Consider the following 17,122-nt stretch of genomic DNA (forward strand, 5'->3'; position numbering starts at 1 on the left):
ATAGTTTGAGTGCTTTGGGACTGCATTATAACAGTGTTTTCCAACTGAACGTTAAGACCCAGTAGTATTGTGTACTCAAGTGCAACTTGAAAGATTCTGTTCTTAAAAAAAATTAGACCTACTATTACCATTTTACTATACAAAGCCAGGGCAGCTTGAGTCAGGATTCATGGGAGTGATTGAATCCACAGAAACCCTTGCCCTGGTAGCATCCGTCCCAAGGGTCTGGGCCTGACTCCCCGCTCCCGGCGTTGTGACCTGGCACGCAGGCTGCCAGGCCAAACCTGAGCAGCACTGCAAGCCTATGCGCCTTGTCATTATGCCTAGAGCCGGGAGCCAGGTCCAACCCTTTGGGACAGGACCCAGTGCTGCAGGAGTGAATGTGTGGTGGGCTTTGTTCTCCAGCACACTATCCCTCCTCCGGCCTTCCCTTCCCCAACTAGTGTTAGGATTGCGGTGCCAGGGCAGATGTGCTGCTGCGGGTGGTTGGTGCTTCCGCCCCCCAGCAAGGCAAAGAGGAGAAAGAGGAGTGCACCTATTAAAAAGGGAGGGTGCATCTGCTGCTGATACAAAAGCAATAAATCTAGTGTGTTGCTCTGCAAAAGTTGAATGGAAATTAACACTGTAAGAGTGTATTCAAGCAATTTCCTACATATGCAACCAAATTCACGTAAATTAACACTGATAGTGGAAAAGTACATTTAATAAATATTTATACTAACTCTTGTTAGGTGAACATTTTAAAATATCTAATAAGCTTATTCTGATATTTTTGCCAGACAGTAGTCTGTTTATGCAAATAGACCGTGGGCTATAAAAAATGTGCTATTCATGTTATTAACCCTTCTAATATTGTAATTTATGGACTTAGTAGCAAGTTAGTAGCCATATTGAGTCCCACTCAATTTTTTTTCTCATTGCAGTTAGTGATGGGTTTGCATTTATTTGGAACCCCTGATGATGGATGCTGACTTACTGTTTTTAAAAACAAACAGCTTAAATTCTTTGGGAATTTTTGATTTCCAGTTACATTTGTTCTTGAAAAAATCCTTTTAGAATACCATAACCCTTTTAAAGTGTGTGCACATCTATATACATTCATTCTCTCCACCTCACCCCATATGCATTTTCCTTCATTATTGTGAATTTCAGTGATATTGAATTGCCAGGGTGTATGATACCCTTGAAAATATGAAGTTAAGCGGAGCTATTGCAGCTTTCCCATTTCCCTAAACAGTGTCTATGACTGGTTGAGCCCCCTGGGGTGTCACCTGGTGTGCTGGGATGCCCCTGATTCAGACTATACTTTGGCATGTGTGAGAGGTACTTATTTCCTTTTCCCCCTCTTCATGATGCATGGCTTGGGGAGGGAGGAGGGTAGGTTATCTCATGCTGGCTGAGGACATTGGAGCCATTGCTGTTACTAATGGGTAGTGAAGTTAGCAACATATTAGTTCCTATCTGAGGAACTGAAGTGGCTACTGCTTGTTGCCTAGCTGAGTAGCCATTTTGGGCTCCGTTTCAGACTTACCCTTCCCAGCCTTGAATTGAGATACTAAATCTTTTGTGATGGCCGTGGGTAGGCTGATCGCTGATTATGGGATTTTACTCAGATGGCAGAATTGGAAAACATTCTGTATGGGTTTTTACTTTCCATCTGAAAGACCTCCAGGGTGATTTAGAGGGTTTACATTCCAATTGTCGCAACTTCGGTAGTTACAATGCAGTTGGTAGATTATAAGGGGTCCATTTGAGGTCCCTGTAACCTGTCAGCTATTTGAACATTGGTCCTGGGCATAGCATTGCATGGTTAAGGAGTATGCCTCAGTCCTCTCGCAGCTTGTAGGTTCCCTTCTGTTATTTCTCCTGCCTTCAGTGTGGAGGAGGGGAGCCCAGAGTCCCTAGGCAGGCCTGAGGGCATAGGGGGCATGACCTTCACAAACACCTTCAGTTTTGTAATACCGAGTCATTGGTGATAGTTGAAGTCCGCAGTGGAACAACATTTCCAGGTAGTTTGGGGGTGGGTAACAATTTTGTCAAGTTACATAGAGTAATACTATGGTATTTGTGTCTCATTGTTTGTGTTCACATTATTATTTTTAATTTGTTGTTGAATTTCCATGCTTACCGATTAATGTTTCACCCTGTCTACTACATCTGTTTCAGACTTATAAGGCCTCTTGTAAAGATGTTTGCAAAAGTCACTACTTGAGCCTTACATCTCCCTTCCCCTAATGTATTTGGATACAACTTGTTGTCTCTTCATGAGCCTGCTTTGGTTGTAGGATCATGGAGTCCATCTTCTCTTTAGAGTACAGATGAAAAGTCAAAGTTTTTATAGTTATATGTACTCCTGTTAATGAGGTATCATTTTTTCCCTCATGTTTTAGGCTGTGGCTTACTGCTACTCAGTAGCTGATCTGTATTGGCAGAAGTCTGTACTTAGGACAACTGTTTTCCATGTTGGCTATTCTGAGAGTGCTTATTATCTTCCAATCCAGAGTGTCCCTTCCTCTGTGTTCCTGTTTTTGTCTCCCATCTTCCTTATGTATGTTCCAGCATTGGCCGTATTTTCAGGGGCATAAAGCACCAAACGGACTCTTAAAGAGTTAGAGAGTGGTGTCTCGGGAAAAGTAGGCATAATCTTTCCTCCCCTTAGTAGTATGCAGAGCTACATGGAGGTTGGCCTCTCCGTAATCAGTTTGATTAACATGTAAGACAATAGTTCTATCTCTAAAGATAAACATTTGAATGGGTTATCATTCATTTACTGTAGCTTCCCTTTTTGTAAGAGTAAAATAACCACTTCTTGCTTGTAGTTGGAGGACTTGAAGTAGCATAGGTGCCTTACCAGGTGGTACAAAAAATGCCTTGTTGGATCCAACAGGTTCAACTTTATAGCTGTGGTTATGCAGCTTCACAGTCCTTCAAATCCCTTATAATTTATATATTTGGAGAATAATTATTACACTTACATACTTGCTACGGAGATCTCTAGCTCGTATGTGTTTATTTAAGAATCAAAGAAAAACACTTCCTTTACATATTGTTTCAGCCAAACTGTGTTTGACATGCAGAAGAATTCTGGCTTTCTTTTAAAGTTGACTTACTGCTTGAGACTAAATTGCATGGATTTAAATAAACAATTTCATATTCCTTTTTCTTTAATACTCTGTTTTTGTGATCGGAGTCAAAGAAAATAATCTTAGGAAAGCTGCACTGATATCTAATGTTTGAATAATTTGAGGCCCAGATTATTTAAAAAAATAAAACCTCTCTTGTTTTACATTAAAATGTGAAGCAATCAAAATTTGTGAGAAGCACTGCTTTCCAGTTAAGGAGGCTTCCTAAATTCACTACAATCCAACCGTCACCAAAGCATACATCTAGTGAAAAGAGCAAGGGAGTGGGCTGCAGTACGAAAAAAGCTATTGAGATGTGAATAATTAGAATATTATTGGATTCAGAGTAGCAGTCGTGTTAGTCTGTATCCGCAAAAAGAACAGGAGTACTTGTGGCACCTTAGAGACTAACAAATTTATTAGAGCATAAGCTTTCGTGGACTACAGCCCACTTCTTCGGATGCATATAGAGTTAAATATAATTAGTATAAAGCATCTTTATACAAGGTTTATTTTGTTAAGTTTTAGTCTAAAATCATTAAACTCATTTTGTGAAATTGCACATTCTTCTGAAAATATAAACTGCATTCCCATCAGCAGTTTTTCTTCCTCTCTTGGTCATTCAGAGCTCTCTTTGGTATACAATCAGGATTTACCAGAATAATCCTGTCGTTCCTTCAGAAGAAAGATAGCTGGAACATCTGGATTTCATGAGCTTGGTTTCCTGCTTGCCAGATTGAAATGTCCTAAAGCATGCACCTATCTTTTTAACGTACTGAGATCTACGGCTGACCTGAGGTCTTGCTTCTCTTTAGAAACTTGTGGTGGAGAATGTTGAAGTGCTAACACAAATGAGGACCAGCTTTGACAAACCAGACCAGATGGCAGCACTCTTTAAAAGATTATCATGTGGGTACCTAGCAATATTGTTTTTTCTTTTTCTTTTTGTCCCTGCAGTTGTCTGCATAAATAAAACAACTTTGTGAAAACTATCCTCTCTGAATTTAATATACATGAACGTTGAAATATACATTTCATTCACTAGAGTTTACTCATAATGTATGTGAACTGATTAAATTTTAAAACTTATCTAGCCTGTTCATGTGTAAACAAAATGAGATTTCAGTGTAAATTAGTGCATTAACACTTGGATATAAAAGCTGGGGTGGGGGCGTGTGCAAAAATATGATGCCTTTCTGCCAAGGGATTGGGGCTGTCATGCATTGGGATGAAACAGATCTTGTCGTCCACTTCTAATAGCCATAAATATAATTCTTCAAAGTACAGGCATGTAGAAGTACATGCATGCAGAGCAGAAATTGAAAAGTGTGTTGTGGATACACCCGTTTTAAATATGATTCCATCATGGTGTATTATTGCATTCTTTAGAAAAACTGGTGTTTAAAAGTAAGTATTAAACTGAGACATTGTAAACTATGTAGAGAAGAGTGTTTACATCCAGACATTGGGCACGCCGATCCGGCGGGTAGCAATCGATCTATTGGGGATCGACTTATCGTGTCTAGTGAAGACGCGATGAAATCGATCCCCAATGGCTCTGCTGTCGACTCCGGAAATCCTCCGCGGCAAGAGGCAGAAGCGGAGTTGACGGCGGCGCAGCAGCGGTCGACTTGCCGCCGTCCTCACAGCCAGGTAAGTCGACCTAAAATACGCAACTTCAGCTACGCTATTCACGTAGCTGAAGTTGCATATCTTAGGTCGACCCTCCTTCCCCCCCCCCCCCCCCCGCCCCCGTAGTGTAGACCTAGCCATTGACATCTGTGTGTAAACAAGCTCATTCTTTTGAAGTAGTCAACAGGAGTTCATACATTTATTGCCAAATACAAATATCCGCTACATACAAAAAACAATTGTCAGGAATATTTTAGTTCTTGTGATTTTTGCCTTTGTTAGAATGTCACATACTTTAAAGTTGTTTCTGTATTTTCCTGCTGATATTAATTTGGGGTAGAATGTTTGAAAAGGCTTGTTTTGTAAATCTTGGAATATATTCTAGTTCAGGGGTTCTTAGATTCTTTTTGTTGGGCCACCCTTTGAAAATATTTCACAGTGTGATGATCCCCTTTCCCTTTTGGTACTGGTCGTAGCTTTCATGACATCAGTCCAGATCCCTACAGAGCTAAGTAACTATACCATGCCACCTTTACTTCTGTGCTGCTGCTGGCGGTAGCTTTGCCTTCAGAGCTGGGTGCCTAGCCAGCAGCCTCGACTCTCCAGCCACCCAGCTCTGAAGGCAGTGCCACCACCAGCAGCAGTGCAGACGCAAGGGTCGCATGGTATGATATTGCCACCCTTACTTCTGTGCTACTGCCTGCAGAGTTGAGTGCCCGGCCAGCAGCCACCGCTGTCTGGCTGCCCAGCTTGGAAAGCAAGGAAAAAAGTGATCTCGCGATCCCCTTACAATAGCCGTGTGACCTCCATTTTGGGTCAGGACTTCAAATTTGAGAAATGCTGTTCTAGTTCACTATTTTTCTTCTAATTCAGCTGTTGACAGTGTTCTGAAGAGGATGACCATTATTGGCGTAATCTTGTCTTTTCGCTCATTGGCACAGGAAGCACTTAGAGATGTAAGAAATAACTAAATTTATTCTGCATGATGTTAAGATGAATTAATATTGTATTTAAATGTCTCAGCATTCAGGTGTCTTGTGTTTTAAAAATAAAACCAAACTTAAAATAAGTTGCTTTGTGAGTAAAATGGGTATATGCAGAAACATACTGAACCCAAGATTCCCAGTTCTGCAAGATGAAATAGGCATTTACAGAGAATTCATTGGGTACTGTTCAAAACCATTTTGCTGACGATGTTAGAATCTGTAAGATAGTTTTGTCAGTGTGTCAGCATGAGTTTTTCAACTTTAATAATGTCTAAAAGTGCTTGTCCACTTGGTCAATGCTAGGCTCAATTTTGAATGTCTTATGCTTCCAAGTCTCTCATAGATTAAACTATCTGATACGCATAAAATAACTCATGACAAAGTAGAGTAAATCCAGTAATAAGTTAGCATCTAAGATTATTTTTATTGAAAGAATTTTCTAGTTGCATATTTGTTTGTCTCTTAGGTCTTATCCTACCACATTCCTTTCCTTGTAAGTTCAATTGAAGACTTTAAGGATCACATTCCAAGGGAGACAGACATGAAGGTAATGTTTTTGGTTGAGAGAGTCATTTTTATGGCTTACTAAAAATATTGGGCAAAATCATTAACACTTGATGTGAAAAATCCAGAAACAAAGATATACTGTGAATGTAGGCTATTGTGTTTATGTAACCTCTTATATGTGACCCTTATTATCAAAAACTTAGAACACTAAAACTTTTATGGAAATATATAACAAAGGGTTAAAAAGCAAAGTTTCATCAAGGATTTAAATTGGTTAAGCAGCAGAAAAAGGACCATTCCTGTTTTATTAATGATTTGTTGATGCAACTTGTTGATGACACTAAGTTCTTTTGGGTTTAAACACATTAGGGGATTGAAGCCAAGGGGAAAATGCATAAATACATTAGTAAAATAGTCTGAATTTAGAGTTGACAGGAACCTGTGAAGTTGTCAACAGTGTGAAGATTGCTGCCACAAACTGGGGGAATGTCAAAGCAAGTAGGATGTTTGATCTATTTAAAAGGATAAAAAAGTACAAAGCCTATTGTGATATTTGCGAATGATATGGCATCATTTGGAAAACTACATTTAGCTTGGTTTCCTCACTTTAAAAATGTAGCTGTAATTGAAAAGTCCCTGGGAAGGGCTAAAAATGTCTTGCATTTAATGGGATTACGTGTACGAGAGCAGTGCAAAAACTAGGAATATTTAGCCCTGAAAAGGGAAGCATTAGACAGAAGGTTAAATGAAGTATGAGCTTATGTAAGGTATAGTGAAAACTGATAAATCCCTGCTTTTTATGCTAATTTATTGTACAGGGACAAGGGGATAAGTCTGGTACTCTAGCTAGCTGTAAAAAGGAGCTGGATAATCTTGACCAAAGATACTTGTATTTGTTTTCTATAACAGGCATAATTAACTCTCATACTTCAAGGCATGAGCAGGGTCAGGGTCCCTCAAATTTACCACATTGCACAATTGACTTCTCATTATAGGGGATATTCTCCCCTTAAGGATCTGATAAGGGTTATTGTGAGAGGCCGCATACCAGACTTGAAGTACATATGGACTGCTCTGGTATAAGAGATGCTTTTACTTTGAGTGATTGCACATGTCCATTCCACTGTGTTTCTTTTAAAAGAAGAAGAAAAGATTTTGACACCACATTCCACCTGGGCACCAATGTCAGTACCAGAGCTATGCCTCGTCTCTGAGCTTCAGGTCCTACCACTCTTGTGGCACACCAATGCTGGTTAGTGTCCTGTACCCCGGCTGCCTTAAAAGCTTGGAGAAGGCTCACATTAGTGACAGGTGCAGTACCTGTAAGGGGTTTAAGCCCTGATCCAAAAAGGATAGGGCAGCTAAACTTAAATACTTTGTCTTCCATCGGAACCACCTTCTTCAGTCTGGGTATCGAGCACTTCTGCATCGCTCAACAGTGCTCCTCCAGCTTTGGCAGAATTGAGAGATGGATCAGTTTCACCAATGCCAAGAAGAGGTACCGTAAGTCATCTAAGCACTCTGTACTGGGCACCTCAAGATCGGAGATGAAGAGGTTCGAGCTCTACCAAGGACTTGGAGGTGCACTCAAAAAGAAGGCACTTTGCAGAGCAAGCCTCAAAATGAGAGTTTGTTGACTCCAAAGCCCAGTTCAGGCCCGGTGAGACCAACTCCTGATGTGCCAGGTTCATCGTTGTTGCCTCAGATTCCGGTGCCACAAAATCAGAATGCTTTCCTGGTACCATCTATGCCTGAAGAGTTTGTGGCTGTGAGAGAGTTGTTGAATCTCTTGGTATCCTCTTCCCTGGCTCTTCAAGATCCTCTTGGCATCAGCACTAATGTTCACAGCTTCAGCACCACACCATTGTGGAACGATCGGATTTGACAGTTAGCATACAGATTAAAATGGTACTGTCGAGGGAAAGCTGCGGATGATCTTTCAGGTATCCTCTTCTCCAGAATCTGATTCTACCTCACCAGTACTGATGGGGGCAGCTCCTCCATGGTCTGAAGAATCAGATTCTTCTTCGGATTCTGAAGTGCGTTCGTATGTGTCTCAGCCTGGATATGTCCAGTAACCTGTGTGCAGTGCCTACCCACCCTGCTTTCAGCTTCAATTCCAGCAGGGTGCATACTGCAAGGACCCTTCGTCTGTGCACAGTTGGGGGCCAAGGCCATATCAGCAGCCTTTATGGAACTTGTGGGGGTTCCCCCTCAATCAGGAGCATCCCCATCTCCTTCCCAACCTGCTTCCTCGGGTGGTCGACAAGAACATTGATGTTATAAGCATGTACTGACCCCGGCACCAGGCAGGGACAGGACCAGTGTTCCCTCTAATTTTTGAAAGACCGTGTGCGCAAAAAATTTCTTCTGTACAAATTTTTGAAGCAGAGTTCAAATTTGTGCGCCATGAGGCAAATGCGCCCCAGCGAGTAAAATGCTTATACATTTAAAAAGTTTTAATTTGCAATTTGTGATAATAATAGTGCATAGCTACGATTACGTCCATGCATCTGTGGCAAAAAAATGCAGGAAAATGGAGATGTGTGGGTCCCGATGTGGTCAATGTTCCACGTTCTAAATGCTGGTGGGGAGGGATACAATTCATTGCCCTCCTTTCCCTCCTCCCCTCCCCCTTGCCAGCTAGTAGAATCTGGCTGTGTTGATAGATGGCGGGCGAACAATGTCAAAAGTCGCCCGTAAATGATATTTCGGCCTGGCTCCGATGTAGTATTTCATTTTTTGTGTGCACAGGTGTTTCGCCGTGTGCACGGGGTTTAGGATCTGCGTGCGTGCACACAGCTTAGAGGGAACAGTGGACAGGACCCTTCTCAGGAGCTACCCCAATAAGAGTTGGAAAAGAATCAACCCCAAGAGCCATTGGTATCCTCTTCCTTATCCCCTGATGAGGCTATTATGGTGGAACCAATTTTCCCACCGCTGGATGACTACAAAGTCCAGCAGGAGTTGTTGAGAATGATGGCTTTGGACATCCATCCAGAGGAGGGTCCAGTAAAAGTTCCCCAGGCTTGTGGACATTTTAACATCAGTGGTTCCATTAAGGATAGCTCTGCCTATTAACTAGGCTATTCTAGATCCTACTAAGGTTCTTGGCAGACCCCATTGTCCCTGCCACCTATTGCAAAAGAGTGGAGAGAATGTACCGTGTACCCTCTCAGGGGTTTGAACATTTTTACAGTCATCCCCCTTCCTGGCTTCACGGTAGTATCTGCAGCAAATGAAAGGGGGCGGGCAGGATCACCAGGCACGGTTTGCCCTTCAAATCTCCCCCCAAAAAGCAAACCAAAAAAAAACCCGAGGAGGCTAAGAAACTTGACTTGTTCAGAAGGAAACTTTATTCCACAGGAGGTTATGGCTTTTTACTGTGAACCAGCAAGCTCTGTTGGGGCGCTACAGTTTTACCATGTGGGATACAATTTTGATGTTTAAGGGCAAGCTCCCAGATGATATTAAACAATAATTTCAGGCTATAGTGGGAGAGAGCAAGTTATTTCTAGAACAGCTCTGTAGGCTCGCTACATAACCTGACCAACACTATGCAACAGTCTTCATGGTTGCAATCCTCTGGTCTCTCCCCACACTATTTCCACAGGTGCAGGATCCTGTTCCCCCATGGAGCTTGAATCTAGGCTTAGCAAAGTTGATGACTCCCTCCTTTGAGCCTCTAGAGACCTGCTCCCCATTGCTCTAGGAAGATGGCATTTTTTATGGCTGTTACATTAGCCAGGAGATCGAGGAATTGAGGGAATTAATATCAGATCCTCCATATACAGTTTTCTACACAAAGTTTACCTTCGTCCTCACCCAAGGTTTCTTACTAAGGTGGTTTCCAGTCTTCATATTAACCAAGTGATCTTCTTACTAGCCTTTTTCTCCAAAATTTGGTCATAAAGGTGAGGAGAGGCTTCATGCTCTAGAGATGTTAGAAGAACTTCATCGTTTTATCTGAACCGGACTAAACCTTTTAGGTCTTCGACACAGCTGTTCATCACGTTTGTGGACAGAATGAAAGGCTGCCAAGTATCCTGAGTCAATGGAGCTCATCTTGGATATCCAATTGAATTTGGTTATGTTACCTGTTGACTAACATGATTCCTCTGGATACTGTTGGGTCATTCAACGAGGTCCAAAGCAGCTTCGCCGGCCTTTCTGGCTCACGCGCCATATTAGACATTTGCAAAGTGGCAACCTGGCCGTCATGTCATATGTTTGCCTCTCACTACTCAATCTCCCACCAGTCTAAAGATGATGCCAGATTTGGACGAATGATCCTTCGATCCCTATTCAAATAGACTCCAAGCCCACCTCCAGTTTGGATTGCTTGTGAATCACCTTCAGTGGCATGAACATGCAATCGCTCGAAGAATAAGAAACGCTTACTAACCTTTCCGTTACTGTTGTTCTTAGAGATGTGTTGCACATGTCCATTCCATGACCTGCCCTCTGTCCCCTCTCTATCAGCCTTTCCAGTAGGAAGGAACTGAGGAGGATCAGGGGAAGCTCTGCTCTATGCCTGCACACAGTATGTAAGGCAGCAGAGGGCCCACCTGCCGCCCCGACAAATACTGCTAAGGATAAAACTCAGAAACTGCACACTGGAGCTCACATACACCTTTGCAACACAACCTGAAGAACAACAGTTACGGAAAGATTAGTAACTGTTTCTTCCGTTTGACCCTTCAAAAAAGAGTATGTACAACATATGCCTTTCTTGAATGTAGCAAGGGGAAATCGTAGAAATGGAGGGCTGGAAGGACTCTAGAGGTCAAGTCCCAGCCCCCTATGCTGAGGCAGGACCTAGTAAACCTAGACCGTCCCTGACAGGTGTTGGTCTGACCTGATTTTAAAAACCTCCAATTATGGCAGAGGTCCCCAAATTGTGAGATGTGTCCCCCAAAGAGGGTGCAGAAGACAGTTTGCAGGGGGGCGCAGCTCGGGCTAAGGCCAGCCTGCATGGGGGGTGGGGAAGGAAGCACCACCCAGCTCCGCTTCTGGCCCTGCCCCTGGATGCCAGGCCCATCCCCAGTTGTGGCCCCAGCCTCAGCTGCCTTATCCCTGTCCATGTCCCCCTCTCAACTCTGGGGCTGTGTCCCTACTCCCTCCCTGGCTGGGTGAGAGTGCGGACAGAGGTATGGGGCGGGGGGGGGGGGGGGGGCGACCCTGAAAAATTTGGGGACTACTGAATTATGGGGATTCCATAGTCTCCCTTGGAAGCCTATTCCAGTGTTTAACTATCCTTTATAGTTAGCAAGTTTTTCCTACTATCTAACCTAATCTCCCTTGCTGCAGATTAAGCCCATTTCTTCTTGTCCTACCTTCAGTGGACATGGAGAGCAATTGATAATCATTCTCTTTATAACAGCCCTTAACATATTTGAAGACACTTATCAGGTTTCTCGTCAGTCATCTTTTGTCAATACTGAACACGTCCAGTTGTAACCTTTCCTAATAGGTGAGTTTTTCTAAACCTGCTCTCTTCTGGGCTCTGTCAAGTTTGTCCACATCTTTCCTAAAGCATGGCACCCAGAATTGGACACAGTACTTCAGCTGAGGCCTCACCAATGCCAAGTAGAGCAGGACAGTTGCCTCTTGTGTCTTACATATGCCCTAGAATATTAGCCTTCTTTATAACTGTATCCTATTGTTGACTCATTCAATTTGTAATAACCCCTAGATTCTTTTCACCAGTTACTTCACATTGTGTAATTGTGCATTTGATCTTTCCTTAAGTGAAGTATTTTGCACTTATTTTTATTGAATTCATCTTGCTAATGTAAGACCAATTATCCAGTTTGTCAAAGTTGTTTTGAATTCTAAATTCTGTCCTCCAAGAGCTTGCAGCTCCTCCCAGCTTGGGGTCATCTGCCCATTTTATAAGCATACTCTCCACACCATTATCCAAGTCATTAATGAAAATATTGAATAATGCTGGACCCAGGACCAACACCTGTGGAACTCCACTAGATGTGCCATCCCAGTTTGACAGCAGACCATTGATAACTACTCTGAGTTGGTCTCTCAACCAGTTGTACACCCACCTTATAGCGATTTCATCTAGACTGCATTTCGCTAGTTTACTTAGGGAGTGTCATGTGGAACTGTATCAAAAGCCTCACTAAAAATCAAGTTTTATCTCTCCCCTCCCCCCCCCACCCCCTGTCCAATCCAGTAGGCCAGTAACCCTGTCAAAGAAGAAAATTAGATTGGTTTTGGCATGATTTGTTTTTGAGAAATCAAAGTTGACTATTCCTTATTAACCCTATTATCCTCTAGGTGCTTATAAATGATGTACTCTATTGTATGGTCAGCCATAGACATTTCAGCATTAGAAGAATAAACGATGTGGTTTTCTCTCTCATATTCATATAGGAATAAGACGTGTAAGGGAAAGTATGATTTATAGGAGTTCCCTGTAGTAGGAAACTTCATGCAGAACCCTGTGTCTGTTAGCTGAAGAAGCAACAAGTATTGTTTATCTAACCAGATTAGGATCAATTGAGGGTAAAGATAAACACTAAGCTTTACAGCTTAAATGTGTTTAAGATTTAAGGGGCACTATAAAAAGTGGCCACTTTATAGGGTAACCCTGCCAAATACGTATACTTTATTAATATACCAGCTTGTAATGAAAGGTATTTGTGCCACTTTATCGCCTTACTTCAAACTGTACAAGTCCAGTAAACCATAAGTAAATCCTGTGATGTCAAGCCTTACAGCACCAGATGTGTTTTGTTTTTTTTAAAAAGGGGTTACAACAGAAATGTCAAAAGAATGTATACCAATAAACAACAACAAAAAGGAAGGCAAGGAAAAAAGAACATGGTTTTATGGCAAGGTTCAAGAGGCTATTCAGACCAGAGGTATCTGTCAGAAAGTGGAGATCCAGTCCTCCTCGTGAAGCCAATAAAAAGAACATAAACTACTATGGCATGTAATATGTAAGGTTAAAAATGAGGAAGGGCTAGAAGGGAATTAGAAGAGCAAATATTGAATGACATAAAAACAATATGAAATGCATTAAACAGATATTAAAAGCAGGAAGCTCCTGAGAAAAATGTTTGGCCTACTCAGCTACCAGAGTAGACGGCAATTAAAAAAGATGAGGGAAATTGCAATGAAGCTAAATGATTTCTTTGTATCAACCTTCACAACAGAGCATGTTAGGAAGATGCTTTCTCGTTTTAGGAAATAAAGATGAGGTACTTCCAGACGTTGAGATATCAAAAGAGGTGGTGCTGGAACAGGTAGATAAATGAGAGGGGGATTTAATAAGAGCAGGATTGTTTACTTGCAGGAGTTCTGAAAGAACCTGAAAATGAAGTGGCTGAGCTTCTAACAAAAATATGCAATCTCTCCTAGGAGACTGGATACTTTCATACTGGATCAGACCAGAAGCCAATCTGGTCCAGTGGCCTAAAACTAGTACCAGATGCTTCAGAGTAGGATGCCAGGAACTCTGTAGTGGGCATTTATGGAGTAGCCAGCCCAAAGGGAGAGTGTTTCCCTCGTTGGCTATTGTTTGGTTTAAGCCAGAAGAATGAAAATTTGTCTTTCTAAGGGAAAAAAATAAGTGTTTTTTTTTTTAATGCTAAATTTAACTGTGAATATTCTCATTAAGCATATAAAAGTCTAATCCTTTTTAATCTTACTAAGCTCTTAGCCTTAATGATTAAAAATTAGCTGTTGTACAAGAGGTGTGAAGGGTAGTAAATCGACTTTTAAAGGGTATTAAAGAATGAGAGCGAGAATGAACAGGAAAAAGGGCAAATGTTTCAGAACATGATGTAAGAGAGTATGGAATCTGGGTGTTTACCTGTCAATCTGTCCCACAGGGGGTCTTCAACAAAAACAAAATTGTGAATCACTGGTTTTAATATAAAATACATAGGATGAACAACATTCTAAGGCTAAGATTTTTCAAAAGTAACTCATGAATTTTGAGTTCCTAACTTTTGAGACACCTTATGTGGACCTAATTTTTCAGAAAGTTCTGTATTCCCATCCTCTGAAAATGAGGACCCTTATAAGATGTCCTAGGTTGGGCATCCAAAATCCCTTGTCACTTTGAAAATGTTCACCCAATTTAACATTATTATAGGACCATTAACTTTTTCCTCACTCTTGTGCATTTAATTTGTAACAGTGTATCAACATATGGTCTTAATTGGCTATATTTATGTTAACATACTTTTTAAAACATTGTTTGACACTTCTCATCTGATTGCTTACATCTTTGTTAGTTTTACTTTCTCTTTCTGCATCTTTCCTTTCAGTTAGAAGAGCTAACTGGATGCTAAGATGTTTGTGCTGGAGGCAGTTGAGGAAAGTTACAAAACCTTCCTTTGGCTTGACAGCAAAACATGATAACCTCCTAGCACACCAAGTACTGAAACAGCTGTTCAGTGTAGGTTAGACATAATACAAATCCAAAGGTTCTTTATCATATTTCAGAGACTGAAATTCCCTAGTGTTCTCAAACTCTGCAGTTTAAACATTTCAGTACAGCTGTGTTCAGAAATGAGATTTTTTTAGAAAACATTTGGTGTTTTTCACCTTGTAATAATTGCTATTTTGTGTCTCAGGTGGCAATGAATGTATATGAGCTGTCATCTGCCGCTGGATTGCCATGTGAGATTGATCCTGCCTTGGTTGTAGCACTATCTTCCCAAAAATCAGGTAACAAGTGATATAATCTTTAAAAAGTGTAGTTAGCAATGCACTTTGACTCTTTTTGATGTAAAAAAAATAATCTAGAAACGTGCGCAGATGTTTGCAGTAGTAGGCAAAGAGCTGTAGGTGGATTATTGGCTCTTCTGTATTGCCTCAGATGAGCCATGTATATTGCCAGCTGAATTTTCCTTTGGAACTTAAGCATTTGCTATGCATGCTGCATAAAATGCACTCATATGTAGACTGGAGTTTTGTGAGCCAGCTGCATTGGGGAAACTGCTGTAGAAATGGATAATTGGTGAAACATGGATGAATGTAATGTAGGGTTACCATTCGTCCGGATTCCCCCGGACATGTCCGGCTTTTAGAGTTAAAAATAGCATCCGGGGGGGAATTTGTAAATGTCCGCACTTCCCCCCATGCAGAGTGCGCGCGGCTGACAGGGCAGCCGGCCGGATGGTGCCACTTACATGGGGCTCCGACAGCCAGAGAGAGATCCTCCTCCGCTTCCCCCTCCTCTCCCCTGCAGCTGAGAGCACTCCCTCCCTCCCTGCATTCGCAGATCACCAGCCGGCCGTTCGCACCGGCAGTCTGGAGCTCCTCCCCCTGCTCCTCCTCCCCGGCACGCTGGTCTGAGCGGCAGGGTAAGGGGGCCAGGGGGTCGGAGAAGGGGCAGGGAGGTTCTAGAGGGGGCAGTCAAGAGACAGGGAGTGGGGGAGGGGGGAGTTCGGGGGGGGCTTTCTTGGGGTGGGGGTTTGGATAAGGTTTTGGGCAGTCAGGTTACAGGTAGGGGGTAGGATCTCAGGAGGGGGCAGTTAGGGGACAAGGAACAGGGAGGCTTACGTAGGGGGTGAGGTTCTGGAGGGTAGTTAAGAGCAGGGGTCCCAGGAGGGGTTAGGGTGACCAGATGTCCCGATTTTATAGGGACAGTCCTGATTTTTGGGTCTTTCTTATATAGGCTCCTATTACCCCCTACCCCCGTCCTGATTTTTCACATTTGCTGTCTGGTCACCCTAGGAGGGGTAGTCGGGACAAGGAGCGGGCGGTGGGGTGTTTGGGAGTTCTGGGGGGGGGCTTTCAAGGGGCAGGGGTGGGGAGAGGGATCGGAGCAGTCGGGACATGAAGCAGAGGGGTTTAGATGGGTCGGGAGTTCTGGAGGGGCATGTCAGGGGGTGGGGAGTGGTTGGATGGGATGTGGGAGTCCCGGGGGTCTGTCTGGGGGTAGGAGTGTGGATAAGGGTTGGGGCAGTCAGGGGACAGGTAGGGGGTAAGGTCCTAGGGGGCCAGTTAGGATGGGGGGAGGGTCTCAGGAAGGGGCAGTCAGGGGACAAGGAGCAAGGAGGCTTAGGTAGGGGTTGGAGTCCTGGGGGACAGTTAGGGGCAGGGGTCCCAGGAGGGGGCAGTCAGGGGACAAGGAGTGGGGGGAGGGTTGGAGGTTCTGAGGGGGGGCGGGAAGTGGGAGGGAGTGGAAGGGGCAGGGGCGGAGCTAGGGCAGGACGGGGGCAGGGCTCCTCCCGTCCTTTTTTTTGCTTGCTGAAATATGGTAACCCTATGTAATGCCTTTGGGGAAAAAACTGTATTCATTTAAGGAGAGGAAAATATTGGGTTGTGTTGAGGATAACAGAAGGCAAATAGTCTATTTTTTGATTCACAGTAACTATTAAATCCATTCCTCTCTACTTTTAATGTTTAAAATGTCAGTTAGATTTTACAAAGCAGTTAATAAACCAATATTGTGAAATATATGAAGGTTGTGTTTTATGCAAACATTAACATGAAGGCAGACAAAAACTTTTAAAATTATGCCTGTGAAAGCATCCAAGGCATGTTGGGACAATTTCAGATTCTACGGCATTCATTTTAAAGGGCCATTGCAAATCCTTCCAGTTTTCCAATTTTTTTGACTGACCGTATGCGTTTAGAGGGGTAAAAATAAATGAAATTCTTAAAGATGTTTGGCAGATATTCATTTTGTTCCCTGTGTTTCTTATCAAACTCTTTGATTATTCCATACAAAAGACAAAGCTGATGAAACAGTGGTAACACAAATCTATGAATACTTCTTATTTGCTTTGTTCTTGCTATTGGCTGGAAGTCTATATAGCATGAACCGTTAGAGATCCTATCTAAAGTTACTTTTTTCCATTTTCTCAGTAGGGATAGAAAACACACTTAAGTTCCTGA

At 42.6% G+C, this 17,122-nt stretch overlaps 1 protein-coding gene across 5 annotated transcripts in view; it reads left to right on the forward strand.

Moving 5' to 3' along the window:
* NCKAP1 (NCK associated protein 1) overlaps positions 1 to 17,122 on the forward strand; it is a 105,093-nt gene that overhangs the window by 77,103 nt on the left and 10,868 nt on the right. For all 5 annotated transcript variants that reach the window (XM_054043347.1, XM_054043348.1, XM_054043349.1 and 2 more), the window contains 4 exons: positions 3,938 to 4,031; positions 5,628 to 5,710; positions 6,207 to 6,287; positions 14,851 to 14,944. In XM_054043347.1, the coding sequence (XP_053899322.1) occupies positions 3,938 to 4,031; positions 5,628 to 5,710; positions 6,207 to 6,287; positions 14,851 to 14,944 (352 nt within the window). The remainder of the gene's footprint in view (positions 1 to 3,937; positions 4,032 to 5,627; positions 5,711 to 6,206; positions 6,288 to 14,850; positions 14,945 to 17,122) is intronic.

The sequence above is a fragment of the Malaclemys terrapin genome, chromosome 11, assembly GCF_027887155.1.
Source record: "Malaclemys terrapin pileata isolate rMalTer1 chromosome 11, rMalTer1.hap1, whole genome shotgun sequence".
Classification (NCBI taxonomy): Eukaryota; Metazoa; Chordata; order Testudines; family Emydidae; genus Malaclemys; species Malaclemys terrapin.